Source organism: Borostomias antarcticus (assembly GCF_949987555.1).
Source record: "Borostomias antarcticus genome assembly, chromosome: 9".
NCBI classification, from domain to species: Eukaryota; Metazoa; Chordata; class Actinopteri; order Stomiiformes; family Stomiidae; genus Borostomias; species Borostomias antarcticus.
The window spans coordinates 24,662,322-24,681,567 of NC_140242.1; the positions used below are offsets into that span (position 1 = coordinate 24,662,322).

A 19,246-nucleotide genomic window follows, 5' to 3' on the forward strand; every position below is an offset into this window, starting at 1 on the left:
GAATGTATTATAGAGAGGAGCCCTGAAATAACAAATAGAGCCACTTACTAATCTATAATTCATTTTCATTTGCAAATAACCCAGAGTCATATCATATTAGTGCATCTGCTAAATCAGATCAAAGTTATTTTAAATATATATTTTAGCAATAAAGTGGAACCAATGGTTCTAAACAGTCCTCATGTTTAAGTCATTAACTTAGAATAATCGGCTTCTGTGTACCACTGGATGGAAGCCGTTTTCATGTTACAAAAAACCCTTTTCCGCTAAGCACTAGCCCTATATGGAAGATAGCTAATGCCTCCTTAACTATGTACCATGGTATCTCATTCAGGAAAGTTAAGTACTGTAGGCCTCCACAGTAAGAGAGCTAACTGGTTATGCTGTAATAGTATTGTACATCACAGAATTCCTTTTAGAGGGACTGCTGGAGGGCAAACATCTCTCTGAAGTTAGAGTCTGTCAGTCTCTCTGTGGCATGATTATGCGAGGCGGGGCGATGTATGAAGCTGACAATCGACAGGTTGTATTGTTCAGGACCCAAGGCAGTAGCTGGTCAAGCTGTAGCTAACGTTGGGAGCTCACAGCTAGCTACATTCGTGGATGACATTTTCAATTCTATAGACGTATTTTTCATTCAGATTAATTACTAACGTCCATATCAAATGTTTACTGACATCAGTGACAAGTGAGCTAGCGAGATAGCAATAAAAAAATATCCCAAAATGTTGGACAATTTGACTTTTTACCCGAACACATTGGCAAACCCGATCGAAGCCCGATCGATTTTCTTTGTCAGAACATCAACGGACACCAGTGACCACTCAGTGAGTTTCCTGTCTTTGAAAATGAGTTTATGGTGTTTTTAAGGGATTTTGTCTACGCACCTATGGATGCATTGAGTATGTTAGCGGTGAAGGGCTATATCTTGCGAGTGCACCGCTTGACGAAACTTTGATATCGGCCGTTGTACTGTATATGATCGTAAATAACCTTATAACATGGCTTATAATGCTAAATTCCGAACCTGTCCTTTAACTGATTCAGTTGATTTATTTGCACCTGGTGTTGTGAGTAATGCTTTCTATACACGTGCAGCCCTGCAGAGTTTGCTGTATGGGTTACAGACAGACAGACAGACAGACAGACAGACAGACAGACGGATAGAATGCACAGAACAACTACGACGGGCATGTAATGGAAAGGGGGCGCAAAATACACTTGTCATGTTAAGGGCATTTTGAACAAGCACTTTGCACTAGTTAAGACAAAAAGTCATTACAGTGAAACTGCTTTTGAACATCTACGTAACGCTGATAATGAAAATGAAGAGGTCCTGCACTCCAGGGTAAACAACTTCATTAAATTAATAAAGAAGATAATTTCTAGAGTGCAAAATTATTTTAAACTCAATTACAATATTCTAGTAAGATCAACCGGAAATGTGATTGATTTAGATTTAGAATTTTTAGATGTTTTTTTTTTTACACAACAACAAAGAAAATGTGAGCCCGTCTGTGTAAATGCATCCATCACTATTAAATAGAGTTCCTCTTAACTTGAATTCAAGAGGTAACTAATCTAGAATGAGCCACCCTTTCTAAACGCTCACCTGCTCAAGGGCGAATATGTGCTGGTTGAAGTAGAACTGAATCTGTTCATTGGCAATGTTGATGCACAGCTGCTCAAAGGAGTTCTTCTTGAAGTTCTCAAATCCAAAGATGTCCAATATCCCCACATTCATGCCACTTTCTGCAACACTTCAAAGGAGAAAAAGGGGGACATTCAAAAAATGATTATTGTGTGTAACTCCCAAGTAGCTAAATTAGCTAATACAAGTTTAATGATGAATCATGTTCAACCCAAATCCAGAATATCAGGCCTATCCTACCAATATTGAGAAATCAGAACTATCAGCATTTGTGTAGTCTCGCGATGCCAGACTTTGGAGATCTCCACCTCTGAAAGTCTGAGATTTATTTGAGTTTAGGAGATAAACACTCCTCAATTCATAACAAAAATGCCAATCATTAGTTAGGGTTGTGTAAACAGATCAATACTAACTTCAAGAACAGAGTCAGTATCTCACATGAAGGACTACAGTATATTAAAAAGACTAGACTTCAGCCTTAAGCTATAGAATCACCACTTCCCTTAATTGTATTTCCCAGTGCCACAATCGACACAGAACAGTGTGTCTTAGAGGTCACCTTCAGCCTGGTTTACAGATTATTAGCAGCAATAAGAGAAAACCTACAGCTGATTGTAGTGGAGTCGGGCACTCTGGACCTTGTACAGAGACTCAGGCGATACCCTGACAAGTCTATGCTTGCATTTATCAGGGAATTCTCCAGGATCAATGAACATCCCTTTGCAGTCTCTCTGAAGTCTTTTTAATCATCAGAATATTATTTTTCTCAGCACGCAACTCCCATATCAAAAATTTATAAAAACTTCTCTTGCTCCCCTGTTCTTTCCTTGTGCATGTCCATTAATATTCTGCTCCCTCCGTTCGCTGCTCTCCACCGACTTACGTAAAGGTCATGCAAACTTCAGAGGGGCAGTGAGGACTCTTCCACCCAGTCAAGACCAGAGCAACCAGGGGAGAAGAGACTTTCAGCCTCACCAGATGTTCATATCGGGTTGCAGCAGGGCGTTGATGCGGTTGACTATCCAGCTGAAGAGGCGTCCGTACAGGGCCTTGGACATGGCGTCCCTCACGTCCGTGGCCTTGTCCACGGTGTTGGTGCGGATGATGGTCTCCCCGCGGGTCACCACGCAGTGCGAGGTCAGCGCCTCCTGGAGCTCCTCGGGCCCGATGCTCAGCAGAGACGCGGCTGGGGACGAGAGGGAAGGAAGGAGGGGGGGAGGGGACAAGGTATGAATGGATCAGATCTTATTTGATCATCTGCGAATCTGTGCAATTGTGAGACCCACTTGCTACGTGTTCTTGTTTCACACAAAGCGACCATTCAGCCATTCAGACCCCATGACTTGAACCAAAAGGGGGGGGATTCTCACGTCTCTATGTTTCTGTTAATCTGAGTGTCTTGTGCTTCCCATGTGGTGCTGTACTGTGGGAAAGCCCCCCAGAGGGCCACGGTTGCCTCACCGTTCTCCAAGGCTTCGCCGTCTGGCACTTCACTTTTGTCAGTCTGGTGTTGGGACGTGATGGCGGCGAATTCAATATTTCCCGTATTTAAAATGCCGCAGAGAATCCTGTACACAGAGTTGACCTCCTAAATAAAAACGGATACAAGTACAGTACGCGTTATACGACTAACATGCTGCATTTCCTGTTTAATGTGCTCAGCAGGAAGGCGATAACGAGGACGCTCCTCAGATCTGTTGTTTGCCACGACCGGCGTCGCCTCGTACCTCATCAGTGAAGCCTATAATGCGGAAACAGTCCTGGATGGCATCGAACTGCTCCTTGTACAGCTGACTGGAGACGATGTCCTGCATCACTTTCCCATGCTCATTGTTTATGTACCTGGACAGGAAGACAGAAATCAATGACGGTTCCCGCATCAGCGAAGCGCTAGATGTCACGTTATCAAAGCTGTTTAAAGGCGTCAGGCAGCCATGTTCACCTGGGGGGTTTCTTGTCAGGTAATCTATAATGTTTCAGCTTCTTTTGGTGGTAAAGCCCAGCGTAGATGTAGTAAAATATGTGGAAGTTCTTCTCTCCGCTAGTATGAGTAAACGAAGAGAACAGTCAAGTTATCAGAGCGACGGTTCTGGTGAATACCGCAGGCACATTTCCCTCACTCACGTTGCCTGCTTGATCACCCGGGACTTCTCCAGCAGGTACTCGGAGATCTTGGCGCCCATCACCGCCCCGGTGGGAGTGAACTTCATCTCCAGGTACTTGCCGAAGCGGCTGGAGTTGTCGTTGATGGCCGTGCAGGCGTTTCCGAAGGCTTCCACCAGTGGGTTCACCTGCAGGATCTTCTCTCTCAGCGTCCGGTTGTTGGCCTGGAATCACAGTTAACTTGTCACCGACTCAGCCTGCACCCTCCACACTGTACAGGCGGACACATGCTGGGAAACAATTGTAGACATATTTCTGTGAGGCCTTTGAAGATGAGTCACTCTACTGTATTTACGATGCTGTACCTTTCCCAGAAAGGTGAGATGTTGCACGATCAAATGGGCGCTCTCCGTCTTCCCTGCTCCACTTTCCCCACTGATGATGATGCACTGAAGCAGAGCAGAACATCAACAGGCTCTGGTCCCCACGCAGCACAGACACTGTACCAATCAGGGTGGCCACTGGCCAACTCTTGCGCGTCTGGCATGAGACTCTGATGCTGTGTTCACACCGGGCGCGGCGAGAAAATTTGCGGGATCAATGGGTCGCCACGCGAATCCGCCGCAGAAAGTAAAAAAAATGGAACTTTTGCGAATGTCGCTGCGCAGCGAATCCTGGCCGCCGCGCCGCCGAATTCTGCGATTCGCCGCCCGCTGCCCAGTTCGCGCGAATTGTATTGACTTTCTATGTAAACTCGCTGCGCCGCAGGAACAATTTGCGCCCGGTGTGAACACAGCATGAGCTCTTGCCTCTTATCTCACTCCGAAACATTAGCATTTTGTCCCCTTCTCATGCTGAAATGTGGGCAGTCATGCGTGTGCATGTTCTGAGCATGCATGGGAAAACAAAATGGCCGACTGGTTACTCAAAATTCAGCACCCTGTATTTCAATCAACACAACTGTAAACTTTATAGAGCGACTAGTACATCCACGTGGAAATGCATGGAAGTTCAGCATAGCACTGTTGTCTCCATGTTGGGTACCTGGTCTTTGCAGAAGGTCACCATGCCCTGGTAAGCTGCGTCAGCTGTGGCAAAGATGTGTGGAGGGTTGTCTGCTCTCTTCACCCCATGGTAAAGTTTGGAGAACTGAGAATGGACACAAGGGATCACAATGCCAATTTGTCTTCCATTTCTTTAAAGGGGTAGTGTGCTATTTTGGACATTTATTCCTATTTGTGGTGTACTACCATGAACCTGAAACATAGAGACTGTAATTTCACTGATCGTTCCAGTATTGAGCTACAGTAGCTGCAGTTTTATTGTAGGCTCTCACTGGGCTACAATGGAAGTCAATGGGGCATATGTAAATGTTGAAAAAACTATGATGAATGTGCTTTTCCAAGACGGGAAGCATAGGGTGTAATCTTCCCAGTCTCAGTATGCTCTCCTGTGAAATGTATCGCAATCCGAATATTTTTAGGTGTTTGGCATGACTTGCACACAGTCCTCCGTGGGAGCAACCAAGCGCCGGGGGAATGCTTATGTTCAAGCCATGCCAAACATGTAAAAACATTTGGATTGCGATACATTTCACAGGAGAGCATACTGAGACTGATCAGATAACACCCTGTGCTTCCCGTCTTGGAAAAGCACAGCTATCATAGTTTTTCTAAGACATTTACATATGCCCCATTGACTTCCATTGTAGCCCAGTGAGAGCTTGCAAAAAAACTGCAGCTAGCTCAATACTAGAACGATCAGTGAAATTATGGTCTCTATGTTTTAGGTTCATGATGGACAGACTACAAATATAGTTAAATGTCCAAAATAGTACACTAAACCTTTAACGTTCCCAAAAGTATAACAATTTGAACGTTCAAGCAACTAAAGTGACCTGTGGAGAGTAGATGCTGAGGTTTTGGAAAGGATTGAGGGCGATGAGGATGTCGCCCACGTAGGTGTATATCTGTAGCTCGTCATACCTCCTCTGCAGATGGGTGATAATCGTCTCCTACAGAGAAGACCACGGAACAGTGCGTTCTGCATCGTGTAGCTACTGATTGCAGTACATTTTGTAGTGTATATAACAATCAAGTAAACATGCTGCGTCTTGTCTCACCTCATCTAGCGCCTCCAGGTTGACCAGATCATCATCAGGACAGGTTTCTATTATGAGGGTTTTACGAGTATTGATCCTTTCATGCCTGTATGAAGTGCAGGACAAAATAATGGCTTAGAAAGCATCAAACTGAACGATGAATGCAGACAAACTGGGAATAATTATCTGCCTGTCTGGATTTAAAATCCATTAATTTCCACGGCTTGTTCCCAGCTCACATGGGCCCTCCCAGGGGAGGTCTTTCCCATTATCAGGGGCTGTGATCGCACTTCATCTGGGCTTGACCTATCACGCTACCAGAGGGCCCGCTGGGCAGAGGTCAACACCAGGCAGCTGGCTCACTGGGGCCAGGCAAACTCCCAGAGGGACCCATATAGAGAGAGAGAGAGAGAGAGAGAATTTGTGTGTGTGTGTGTGTGTGTGTGTGTGCGTGCACACGGAGCAAACTGGACTGCTTAAGCAATAGCGTCAAAGTAAACTCTGTGGAACAATACTGCCGAAACTCATCCAACAGCAGCAGGAACTCCTGACACCTCTCAGTTCCAAAGCCTCACATGAACAGTGACACATTTCCCATTCACAAAGTGTATATCTATATTCTATGACAATAAATAATCAATCATATGAGGTGAATAACATAATAATGAATTCACTCCCACAAGTTCATGAATTATTCCATCCATCAAGGCTGCATTTCAATTCATTTCCTATTCTCAAGTGAAACCCAGAAGAGCAGCCCATAGATATGAACACGAGATGACTCATAATGGATTGAACGGCGCAAAATACGGCCGCAATATTGGTCCGGTACCGCTGTCACGTGACAACCGCTCTCCTCAGCAGTTTCAGTCAGTAAACGTAACCCTGCATCAAGAGATAACACTAGAAGATAAGTGGAAACAAATATTTTTGTCTTTGAACTATCCATAACAGTCAAATAACCTAAATAATAATTTATTTATTTATTTTTTAAATTACAAAGTGCAAAACAGCAGCATCCAACAGTTTTAGTTGTATCTATCAGCTAACAACTATCTATTTATCATCGTTCACTTAAAAGAGCCGGCACATAGAGCCGTATCGTTCGCGACCGACCCATCACTAGTTTACTCGCGGAGCTCCGTACTGGACCAAGATGGCGGCCGCGTTTTTCGTCCGGCAGCAATAAAATTAACGTCAATGTGGCGTCTAGTATATGGCTGCGTTCCGAATCGCATACTACCCTACTATATAGTATGCCAAAACAGGATGTAGTATGTCCCAATACATAGTATGCCACATGCAGTATGGCAAAAATACCAGGATGTCCTACTACATAACGGTCATATTTTGCAGTATGCAAGCCAGCAGGCTTTTCTGGCTATTCTGACCCACAATCCTGTGTGCAGCGGAAATGTGCGTCACATGTGCGAGTCAGCTACAGCGACAGCTGTAGACTAATGTCGCGTTATTGACAGTGACGGATGTGGGCAAATTTCAAGTCGCAATGTTATGAAGGTAGTATGTCCCAAATGGATGCCTACTGCTTGCAAAGTACGTACTTTCTAAGGGCAGCTGTAGTAGGTACTGGTAGTAAGTAGTAGAAGTATGCGATTCGGAACACAGCCTATGTCTATGGAGCAGTCGCAGAGGAGACGTGTCCCGTGCAATGTGGTCCCCTTCACCGTGGCTCAGTGGAAGGTTCCCAGCAGGCCGTGTCCTCAACATTTAACTCTCCAGAGGCCACCGGTTCTTCAGAAGAGTCAAGGCCCTCAGCTTGTACCTTCTCCAGGCGCAGTGGCACAGCTTCTACTGTAGCAGACCACCAAGCTACTTAGACACGGGGCTTTAAACCTCTCGGAGTACGAGTCCTGTCTGTGTGGTGGGTGCCGATCTTTGCCATCGGTGAGCTAAACTGGAAAAGGCCCAGGTTCTGTTCCTACAAGCTCCTAATCCCATTATCACTCTTTCACATGGAATCACAGCCACCAGGCTTGTTGTGCGGAGTAAACAGATCTGGCAGGTCCTCGGGGACAAGAGAAAGTAGTCCCCGAGCGGATAATGGAGAGGGTGAAATGTACATCTCTCAGTGATGTGGGTTCAGAGGATTCCATCCAGAACAGTATAGTCTACTGCTGCACAGTGAGTTAAACTTTTGGTCTTGGCAAGCATATGAGTGATCCTGCATTTACTGTCATTACCACACTTTAACATGAATCACAGTTAAATTCCTGATGTGATGGGGGAATGCAGACTGTTGATTTGAAAAGCTACAGTACCATTTCCCCGAGTCAATCAATCTTACACTGTGTTTGACCCCCTTGCTGGCTTAATAACATGGAGAGAAGCGCTGCCTGCTAAATGCCTCATCAGACTGTTGCTAGATCCGTTGGCATGGGAAGCGTTTATTAATCTACAGGTTAGGCAGCAGAATCCCTCCTATCAAATTAGTCACACTCCCCTAAACTTCTCTTTAATCACTTCCTGTCTGCTGCTGCTATGTTAAGTTGGAGGGACACAGCAGCAGTAAGGAGATGAGGCCCTGCCCCCTACTGGTGAGAAACCATATCTCATCATCACATTCATTTGACTCTCTCACTCTCTTCATCCTACTGTGTCCCTACTGAGGAGAAAAACCTGACAGTACTAGTACAGTACATTAACAATAACATAAGCACACTGGCGTTTATGTCAGATCTCAGCATGTCAATTCTTCAATGTGGATGAATATAGAAGATGTATTGTAAGTTGCTTTGGATAAAAGCATCTGCTAAATGACTTATGTACTGTAGAAGTATTAAGACATTTCTGTAACACTTACTTGGTTTTGGCTTTGCAGCTGTGTTGCAGGTCCTGCTGCTGGCGGATGAGGACGGACAGCTGGTGGCCGAGCGGCAGCTCCTTTCCGTGGGCCTGCTTGATGAAAGGATGCTCCAGGAGGTGTGTCACAGACGGGCGCGTCTCAAAATCCTTTATCAGACACCTACGCATTGGGAAAACACGTCATTTAGCAGATGCTTTCATCCAAAGCAACTTACAATAATTGCATTTAACTCTCAAAGTCAGTGTAGTACTACAGTGCTCGCCAGAACTCACAAGTGCATCTCCTTTCTAGACAAGTGACTAAGGGCAGAATCTAGTGCTGAAGCCACATAAATCGTCAAAACTTTAACTTCGTACACCGTCACAGAGATGGAGAGAGCCAGCACAGTGACAAGTTACACAACCCCCAAAACCCTCCAATCACCAATTCATCTCTACTCCGTAGATCACCGACGACCACATACAAAAAACAAGTCACCTGAACATTTTACAAAGCCGATTGGTCGGGATGATCTCTCTGTCGGGTGTCTCACAAGGCTGGGTGCTTGGTGTGGAGATCCTCCTCAGTGCCTCCGTGTCTGGGTCACTCAGCCCCCTCTCTCCCCCCTCTCCCACATGGTCACCATCACCATGGCCCCCCCAGACCAAACAAACCCACGTTGGGGCGGACGGCACTAGGCTCCCTATCTGCTCTGTGCAGTGTTTGCCCACGGCCTGTTGTGAAAACCAGTCATATATGTCAATATACTACAGTATGGATGATCAATATCACATCTATTTTCAACCTGGGTATGATGAGAGACAATATATTTCTGCAGGACCATCTAATGAAGGGAGGTGTTCCATAACAGACAAGCAGTGCAGGTTTAGCACCAGATGTCCTTCATCGTAAATGTCTAAGTGTCTGATAATGTTTGGGAGTACTGCAACACAAGTGCAGGCGGGCCTGATAAGAGAACAATACCATTCATCTACAGTAGCTCCTGCTACCTAATCTACGCTCACATTCTGCTCCCTCTCTCCATACGTTTTTTTTCCCGTCTGCTCTGAAAATGTATTCCCAGAATTCATTAGTGTCAGAACATTAAGCAGAGGTTGCAGCCATTAGTGGGTCCGCACGGCCGGGATGCTAAACATCAGGCCACTTTGTCACAAAAGGCAGCGTTTTGGCGGCTCGAGTACAGACACGGGTGATGCATTTATTATCCACAATGACAGTAGACCCACACACACGCACACACACACACTGCAGTCGCCTGTGCATAAACACACACACACACGGACGCACACAGACACACACGGACGCACACACATCCACACAGTCATACACATGGTCGCAAGCGCGCGCATGGACACACACAGTCGCATCCACACACACAAACAGCTTGCAATGCCTGATAACATTGTCCACTACATTGCACCCTGGTGGCTTTGTTTGAAGAGATTATTTCTGATCTGATATCACACAATCCATTACCTCACATTATAGTGGGTGCCATGCAACAACCAGCCCGTGAAAAGCATTGCAATTCTACTGTAGAAGCTGTATCAATATAACACAAGAGAATCTAATAATTACAACATTCCTCAGCAAATGAATGGAGTTCATTTTTAAAATAAAAAGAGTGTGTGGTTTTATAGGTCAGAAAGCCCATGAAGAACAACACCAATCAGAAATTATATATCAAACAAAACAGTTCATATAGAAATTGGCTAATGTACAGTGTAAAAACAAAGACAAAACATTTAAGAGGGAACTAGTACAGATTTCCTTGAATAGTCCTATTTCTACCAAAAAATAGATATGTCTAGTATGCCAACTTATTTCTAGTGTTAAGGCTGTAGATGTTTAAAAGACTCACTTGATTTAGTCAAAGGTACACTACCCATGGAGAACGTGTGAGATCTCAATAACCTAGAGATCCTATCACAAACCAGTAACAGTAGTATGCATGTTTATGGCATATTCAGCCAGCTGGTACTGCACTGATACCTACATCAAATACTGTAAGGCCACGGCTGCTCGGTTTGTGATTCATCAATGCCAGAACTAGTGCTTTGACAAAACACAAGGACAACACAAATAAATAAATGAGACAATTACTCCTAATGTCTTTGGCCTCAGAGGTCCAATATCTGATGTATTCCTTCTCAATCAGGATCTGATAATCATTCCTTTCCTACTCACTCCTCAGCGTGAACAGTAACACACAAGGAAGACAAAAATCACGACCCACAAATAACCTCCTGGAGAAATTGAATTTTGCTCTTTCATTTAGCCTGTCGCTCTGCCTCGACTGGCCCCTGCATGGTAGATTAAGGCTGTATATTTGGAGAGACCATTATGGGCCAATGTTGACAGTAGTATTTGTTTTTGCACAATGGAGGATTTGATAACTTATCTGGTCCGATAATTCAGTCTAATACGTTTTTTCTTCTGTGACAGATTTACACAAATGAAAAGCACTTCAAACTCTGGGAACATTTATAGTTTTTTTTTTACATATCAATTTAAATCCCTCTGATAGCCAGTGATCAAAGGGTACCAAGAAACAAATATCTAAGCAGTACTCGGTCAAAGCAGGCTGCTTTGAGCTATCTCCATTAAAAGCCAGGTTATTTTTCTATGTTTTGTTTATGAATGCACAGAAGTCAGCTGATTGAAATGATGTCACAGGGTATTGTTCAATAACCACAAATAATATACAGGAATAACAATATCCCCATTCAAACTCAGCATTCCCACTACTGTATAAGCAAAGCAGGACAGAGGCAACACGTCCACAGGTTCTGACAGAGGGAACGGCACTGTATAATTACTGGTTCAGACAGAGGGAACAGTATACTTACTGGTTCTGACAGAGGGAATGGTACACTATGCTTACTGGTTCTGACAGAGGGAATGGTACAGTATACTTACTGGTTCAGATAGAGGGAATGGTACACTATGCTTACTGGTTCTGACAGAGGGAATGGTACAGTATACTTACTGGTTCAGATAGAGGGCATGGTACAGCATACTTACTGAGCAATGAAGTGGCAGAAGCTCCTGCACCACTGATCTGGATTGCGTAATGTAGGGGAGGGGTTTCTGAAACAGACACACAAGACAAGACATAGCATCATTCCTGGACACGCGGATAGATACTGTACCGCTGATGAACCTCACCATGAGTTTGAACTGGAAACCGCTGTAAGGCGTTTCCTGAACACTTTATAAAGTAACACTAATGTCATAATTTGTCCCAGTTGCCCACAATGGTCCATCGATGCCCAACGGTTGACCGAACATCTAATTGTGTTGGCATAAAATTGCTGGCTGGTTGAGTGCGATCGTAAGACTCCTGTGAGACACACAACCAAGCTGAATGGAGAAGGCTGGTGTGTTGCCAGGTTGTGGCGGCCAGGGCAAAGTGACAAACGATAACAGCTCGAGTGTCTGGCAGCATCTGCCAGGGGGAGACTGAAGTTATGGAAGCCAGTTATACCTCTGTCAGCAGCATTTACGGAGCCCATCTATAATGAGGTAAGCACCTTTATTAAAGTAGCATGGCGTGTGATGTCAGGAACCAGGGCTGTGCTCCAAGGATGAACTGCTCGCTCCGACAGCTGGGGGTGGCCGGCCTCACCCACAGTGGGGCCCAAGGCTTTTGTTCTTCCCGTTTAGATTATGATTTAGATTAAGAATAGTGATTAGATAGGCCTGGCCATGCCTGATCTATACAGTTCAGGATGAATTATGCATATATTATGCTTGAAATGTAGTCTTGGCTCTTGACAGCTTGGCTGAGTGTATTATGATATGGTACGTTAGTGTGGCCTCTGATGATTTGAGATGTCTCTTCACGTGCTTCTCAAACATAATCGTGCCACACTCACCTCAAATATGTGTTCCAGAGATCACATACAGTACAACTAATGAACCCGGACATGGGACTAGAGAATAGGGGAGTATAGAGTTCCTAAGCAGAAGCAGGAAGAGAAAACCACCATGGGACCTTAAATCAGAAAAAATATGAATGGTAGTGAACGGCGTGAGAAAACGTATTTCTTGATCCCGATTGAATTGCACCATGACATTCACATATGATGTTCGTCAATTTAAAACATACATTTTACTCATCTCGGTTAACACACAAGTTAGCTAATATTAACTAGCCAACACTCGTTTAACACTCACCACAACCTTGTAAAACCGATCTTGCATGCCAGCTATTACAGAACTGACTAACTCTCCTTTCGCATTCTTGCAGCTCTCAACATGGCCAGACTTACAATTTTTTATTTTTTATTTTATTTAACCTTTAACAACCTTGTAAAGCCAATCTCGCATGCCAGCTTACAGAACTGACTAACTCTCCTTTCGCATTCCTGCAGCTCTCAACATGGCCAGACTAATAAAAAAAATAAAAAAATTAACCTTTATTTAAGAACCTTGTAAAGCCAATCTCGCATGCCAGCTCTTACAGAACTGACTAACTCTCCTTTCGCATTCCTGCAGCTCTCAACATGGCCAGACTAATTTTTTATTTTTATTTTATTTAACCTTTATTCAACAACATTGTAAAGCCACTCTCGCATGCCAGCTTACAGAACTGACTAACTCTCCTTTCGCATTCCTGCAGCTCTCAACATGGCCAGACTAATTTTTTATTTTTATTTTATTTAACCTTTATTTAACAACTTGTAAAGACAATCTCGCATGCCAGCTCTTACAGAACTGACTAACTCTCCTTTCGCATTCCTGCAGCTCTCAACATGGCCAGACTAACTTTTTATTTTTATTTTATTTAACCTTTATTTAACCAGATAAGTCAATTGAGAACCAATTCTTATTTGCAATGACGACCTGGCCAAGAGGCAGAACAGAAAGCAAGTCTATACATAAGTAAAATACGTAATAAATAATCAAACATAAATAAGTAAACAACAAGGATCAGGTTTAGAAACATCACAACATCCCAAAATATACAATATCTAACCAAAGTATAGAATCCACATGGGTCAGTTTAAAAACATGACAACGTTTTGGCAAAACTATCTGCTACAGACCAGGGAGGTTATTTCAAAAACAGGTACAATGATCAGAGATTATGTCAAATAAAGAGTTGTTAAAGGAGGGTAATGAAATGAAAGTGTGGAGTTTTAGTGACTTATAGTGATTTTCACCTCTTTTAATAATTTTAAACTCGTTCTGGAATAACTGCTTTACAGTATTACGACAAACGGCGACTTTCTTGACTTGAAAAATGTTTTAAATTGACAAACATCATATTTGATGGTCATGGCACAATTCAAACGGGATCAAGAAATTATTTGTTTATTGCCATTGACTACTGTACATATTTTTTCCGAATTAAGGTCCCATGGGACGGCTCTTCCTGCTTCCGCTTAGGCACTCTATAGATTCATACACTCGCAGATACATCAGCTATGCTCAGACAAAACCATGCCGGTTGGACACATACAGGTACTGTACATCACTCATCCATACATACAGGTACTGTACATCACCTATCCATACATTATCACTAGTATACTGTAATCTATCCAACATTATCAAACTACCTAAACAAGAACCATCTAATCCATCCTATGAAATACAACGACTATGACCATTATAACTGTACCCACAATGCACCTAGCCTCTACACAGAGAATCCTAACATGTAGAACAATGTATTTTAGAAGTAGCAGTAGTGGTGTAGTAGTAGTAGTAGTTGTGGTAGTAGTAGTAGTAGTAGTAGTGGTGTAGTAGTAGTAGTAGTAGTAGTAGTAGTGGTGGTGGTAGTAGTAGTAGTAGTAGTAGTAGTAGTAGTAGTGGTAGTAGTAGAAGTAGTAGTAGTAGTAGTAGTATTAGTAATAGTAGTAGTAGTAGTAGTAGTAGTAGTGGTAGTAGTATTAGTAATAGTAGTAGTAGTAGTAGTAGTAGTAGTAGTAGTAGTAGTAGTAGTGGTAGTAGTAGTAGTAGTAGTAGTACTAGTAGTAGTAGTAGTATCAGTAGTAGTAGTAGTAGTAGTAGTGTCAGTAGTAGTAGTGGTAGTAGTAGTAGTAGTAGTAGTAGTAGTAGTAGTAGTAGTGTCAGTAGTAGTAGTAGTAATAGTAGTAGTAGTAGTAGTAGTGGTAGTAGTAGTGTCAGTAGTGTCAGTAGTAGTAGTAGTAGTAGTAGTAGTAGTAGTAGTAGTAGTAGTAGCAGCAGTAGTAGTAGTAGTAGTAGTAGTAGTAGTATCAGTAGTAGTAGTAGTAGTAGTAGTAGTAGTAGCAGTAGTAGCAGTAGTGGTAGTAGTAGTAGTAGTAGTAGTAGTAGTGGTAGTAGTAGTAGTAGTAGTAGTATCAGTAGTAGTAGTAGTAGTAGTAGTAGTACAGTAGTAGTATGTTATTGATCCCTGGGGGGAAATTGTACAATCAGACACCAAGGAAGCTCCTCAAAATTCTGTGGATTTAGAAAGCAGAAGGGCCCTTGGGTAGAATGGACTATACCTGTACCGAGACACAAAGTATAGTTATTTGCGTACAAAGCAATATGTATTGGCAATGGGAAAAATGAACTGTGGCTCGCACCCCCAGTGGTGGGCTCTGGTACAGCTGGTACAAATGAACAATCAAACAAACAGCTGTTTTAATACCCCTCCCATTTCATTGAGCAGGGGACAATTAACTAATTACTGTACTTAACTGGAAAACAGCTACTCTGAACCAAAATTACATTATTGGAGAACAACTATCAAGGACAAATTGTTCTTAATTTTGATAATCACAAAACATCAAGAGCACAGCGGTATGCCTCACATAAATGAAAAACTATTAAAAATCTTTATTTTCTTATAAGAAACATGACATTCTCTACAGCACTGAGTCACCCCCCTCTTTGATAAAAATTCAGACAGGCAGTCCTTTCTGAAGTGCAGATCAAAGCCAAGTAACTGACTGCTTCAGTGCAAAATATAATATGAGCCTGAAGCCATGCTCTTGCCTTGATGTTGTACCGCACTGCTTATACATTACAAAGTCAATACAGCAGCCCACTACTGATAACACTGTCAAGTCCCCTCATTGTGCTTAGCAAATTCAAGCATCTTTTTTTTTTTCTTCCGGTATTTGTGAAAGCACTAACTCATATTGTAAACACAATTGGCTTATTTAAATCTAGGACCAGGCTCCCCCTGGTACTGTCACATGTTCGTCAAAAGTGGATAGAGGTAATATCAGGGGCGCTGTCAGCAGCACCACTTCTGAAGCCCTGAGTCTTGCTGCTAAGCCATGAAGAGAGACAAAAAATACTCATGTCCCGTTTCTATACGCTACTTTGTATGCAAAGCTCATCATACGTGTGACCAATTCTCATAAAAGACATCAAAATATGACACACACTGTAATTCATATCATTATTGACAGGCAATGTCCAAAGAAATGTATAGGGTATATTTATATAGTATCAAAATATATAACAGATACTCTATCACTGCCTTATCAAACTAGTAGAAAGCAAAAGTGGAGTTGAAGTGTGAATCTCTCTGAGGGCAGCAGAGTGAAAACACAGGCTCCGCGCTGCGCTGGCCTCTTAAAGGCTAAAGGAGAAGCCCGCTGGGAGGACAAAATAAAGACTTATTCTGTGAGGATGGACCCCCTGCTCGAAACCCAGCTCATCCATCACCAGACAGCAGCAACACTGCTGCTCAGCACACACGAGTGAACATGCAGAACCACTGCTGCATTCATCCCTGCTGTCTCCACGCTCCCCAGCCCCCCCCCCCCCCCCCTCCCTAGGGCACAGCGAGCGCGGGGGGGAAAGGCGGCATAGAAGAGGGATGCTTCTCTAAACACTTCTCACTGTCCCTGCTTGGAATGTCGCACAGCCTGTCTATCTCCAGCCAGGGGTCCAAACTGCTGCTACATCCAATGCATTATGCAGCCGCAAGAGCTACAGGATATTGAATAAAGCGTGAGGAAAATGAATAGTTAGATCAGTACTACAAATTCTCTTCTCAGGAAGTAGCTGTAAAAAGGACAAGAATAATAATGAGGAAGTAAAACTTGTCAGCTGACTGTTATATGGGTTGCTTCATTTTCCCTCAACAGCCAGATGTGAATCATAACAGCAATTACCACAACAATGTAGATAAATAACAATAGGGATCAAAACAGCATCTAGTTCTTTAGTTGTGGTTCAACTCTAAATCAAGACTACCCACTTGAAGAACAACTCTGGATGGTCTGTGTATACACAGAGAGAAATACAAACATGGATCACGCAGAGTGCAAGACCTCACATTCTTCTTGGAGACAATCTATGATGATGGATGGGGTGGCTGACATGTAGTCAATAGTATTGTACCACTCACAAAAAGGTCCTGTAATTGCTCAGAGATCTAAGATCTTAAGATCTTCACAAAAATCTAAGATCTTCACACAGGCATCTATGCCAGAAGCTAACGTTGCAATTTATCAGAATTCAAAAGGGCCACTATTGTGGTTCATAAAAGAAACAGTATGAACCTCAATTTGTCTTGAGCACCAAATTCAGTCTGTAAAATTCACGTCCCATCTGTGCCACAAGTTAATGTAGATAGATAGACTAGATAGGATAAGGAGGATAGATAGATTGGATGGATGGATGGATGGATGGATGGATGGATGGATGGATGGATGGATGGATGGATGGATGGATGGATGGATGGATGGATGGATGGATGGATGGATGGATGGATGGATGGATGGATGGATGGATGGATGGATGGATGGATGGATAGATAGATAGATGGATAGATGGATAGATGGAAAGATAGGTAATTGCTTTAGGAATTCTGAATGTGTGATCAAAAGGGTGAAAAATATTGCTGAAAGAAAACGGCCCAACCCCCTCAGTGCTTGGCTGCTGAACCAGAACATCACCCATGAGCCCCATTATTTCATTATCCTGGGCTGCCATATTTTACACACAAGACAGATACAAGCCCAGTTAGACAGTTATAGATCTGGCTAATATCCACAGATCTGGGTGAATAAACACAGCCTTGGACTTATCCGCCAATTACTGTATCTGTAACCTTCACAGCCTTTTTACCAACACGTCCTCATGACTTTACACAGGGACTTTTAAGGGTATGGCAGATATAGCACTGGCACAAGCAATTAACCTTCCTACATACTGGATATCAGTGCAGCATCATCTCAAGTTTCCCTAATTAATTCTGCAGTTAAATGTATTACAGTTTTAACCTTCCACATGCTCCACTACCCACCTCCCTTGGTAACACGGCCCCCACATGCATGTCACACAGCAGGAAGAGAACACAGAGAAGCCTCTGGTCATAACATGGCCCATATCATCCCCATCTATCCTGCTGAAGCTGTAAAGACACTTGACTGCACTGGTACTAAACAATCGGATCAGGTACTGTAATAGGAACAGCGCTTGTACAGTATTGACAATATCAAGGCATACAGTTTTTGTGCAGATGCCATCGCTGGCTTAGTCCCAGCAGCAGGTAGTCAAAATCAAAGTGTTTTACTTATCAAATGCACAGTATAACACAAGGTCATTCTGAACAATTAAATTCTTAGGACATGGCAAGCAACAACTTCGTAGTAGACGCAATTAAATGTTTAAAAAAAAGTGTCACAAATAAGAATATAAAAAATATCCATAGCAGTAAAACACTAGCAGCAGTGTCAGAGCCCGTAAATAAGCTGTAGATTGACTGGAGGAACTCATCGCCAACAGGGACCTGAACCCCTCTCGCCATCTCACACTGGTGTGAGTGAAAGGGGGTGCGCCATCTGTGCTGGTTCCCAGAGTCCGTGTATGGCTCTGTACGGCGCTAACACGCGGGGCTGCGCTAGGCCTGAGCTCCAGGCCCAGAGACACTAGGCCCCAGAGGACGTCATTCCTGGCGGGGCTGCTCTGGTCGCCTAAGGCCTCCCCATCTGCTGCCTGCCACTGCGGAGACAGGCAATAGGCCAGCGCGGACAGGCAGATCTGGACCCTGGACTCACATTATAGACAACAACACAGCAAAATACGGGTGCAGTCGGAGATAAAATTATACATAAAGTAGAACCACGCCGTCACCCTTGCAATTGGAACTCACTGGGAAGAGAAATGTTGAAAGATGAGCACCTCTCTGTGGAGATTGAAAACCACAACGTGTGCAGGGTCCCAAGAAAGCCAAGATGCGGTGGCAGTGTTTCAGTGCCACTGAGGATTTGATAAAACATGTACATGCTAATAACAGCTCCATGAGACATCCCAAGGACAAGACCTCATCAGGACAGCCCTTCTAAGCCAGGCGCGCTCTACTGACAGAGGCGCCAGAGCAGAGGAAAACACCACAACCATCTGGCCCTGCGATCGTGAAAGCGTTACAGCGTCACAGCCGTCTTCGTGCTCATCGGTGCGCATCATCACCACCGGTGCGTCAACATCCTCTCACGTTGCAGCGCACGTCCTCTGTTAGGGACAGAATGTATGACAGTACGACAGCCCAGAGTCGGACGTGCCTGCCCAGGTGATTTTGACTGCCTTGCTACATTGATGGGGAAAATATATTTCAGATACTGTAGATGAC

General features: G+C 43.6%; 1 protein-coding gene across 6 annotated transcripts in view; it reads right to left on the reverse strand.

Moving 5' to 3' along the window:
• Window positions 1–19,246, reverse strand: part of myo3b (myosin IIIB) — a 74,326-nt gene that overhangs the window by 42,035 nt on the left and 13,045 nt on the right. For all 6 annotated transcript variants that reach the window (XM_084443103.1, XM_084443104.1, XM_084443102.1 and 3 more), the window contains 12 exons: window positions 11,704–11,769; window positions 8,677–8,838; window positions 5,877–5,961; window positions 5,652–5,768; window positions 4,799–4,903; window positions 4,120–4,203; window positions 3,776–3,978; window positions 3,594–3,692; window positions 3,379–3,493; window positions 3,113–3,239; window positions 2,627–2,837; window positions 1,613–1,760 (listed from right to left, as the gene is read on the reverse strand). In XM_084443103.1, the coding sequence (XP_084299229.1) occupies window positions 1,613–1,760; window positions 2,627–2,837; window positions 3,113–3,239; window positions 3,379–3,493; window positions 3,594–3,692; window positions 3,776–3,978; window positions 4,120–4,203; window positions 4,799–4,903; window positions 5,652–5,768; window positions 5,877–5,961; window positions 8,677–8,838; window positions 11,704–11,769 (1,522 nt within the window). The remainder of the gene's footprint in view (window positions 1–1,612; window positions 1,761–2,626; window positions 2,838–3,112; window positions 3,240–3,378; window positions 3,494–3,593; window positions 3,693–3,775; window positions 3,979–4,119; window positions 4,204–4,798; window positions 4,904–5,651; window positions 5,769–5,876; window positions 5,962–8,676; window positions 8,839–11,703; window positions 11,770–19,246) is intronic.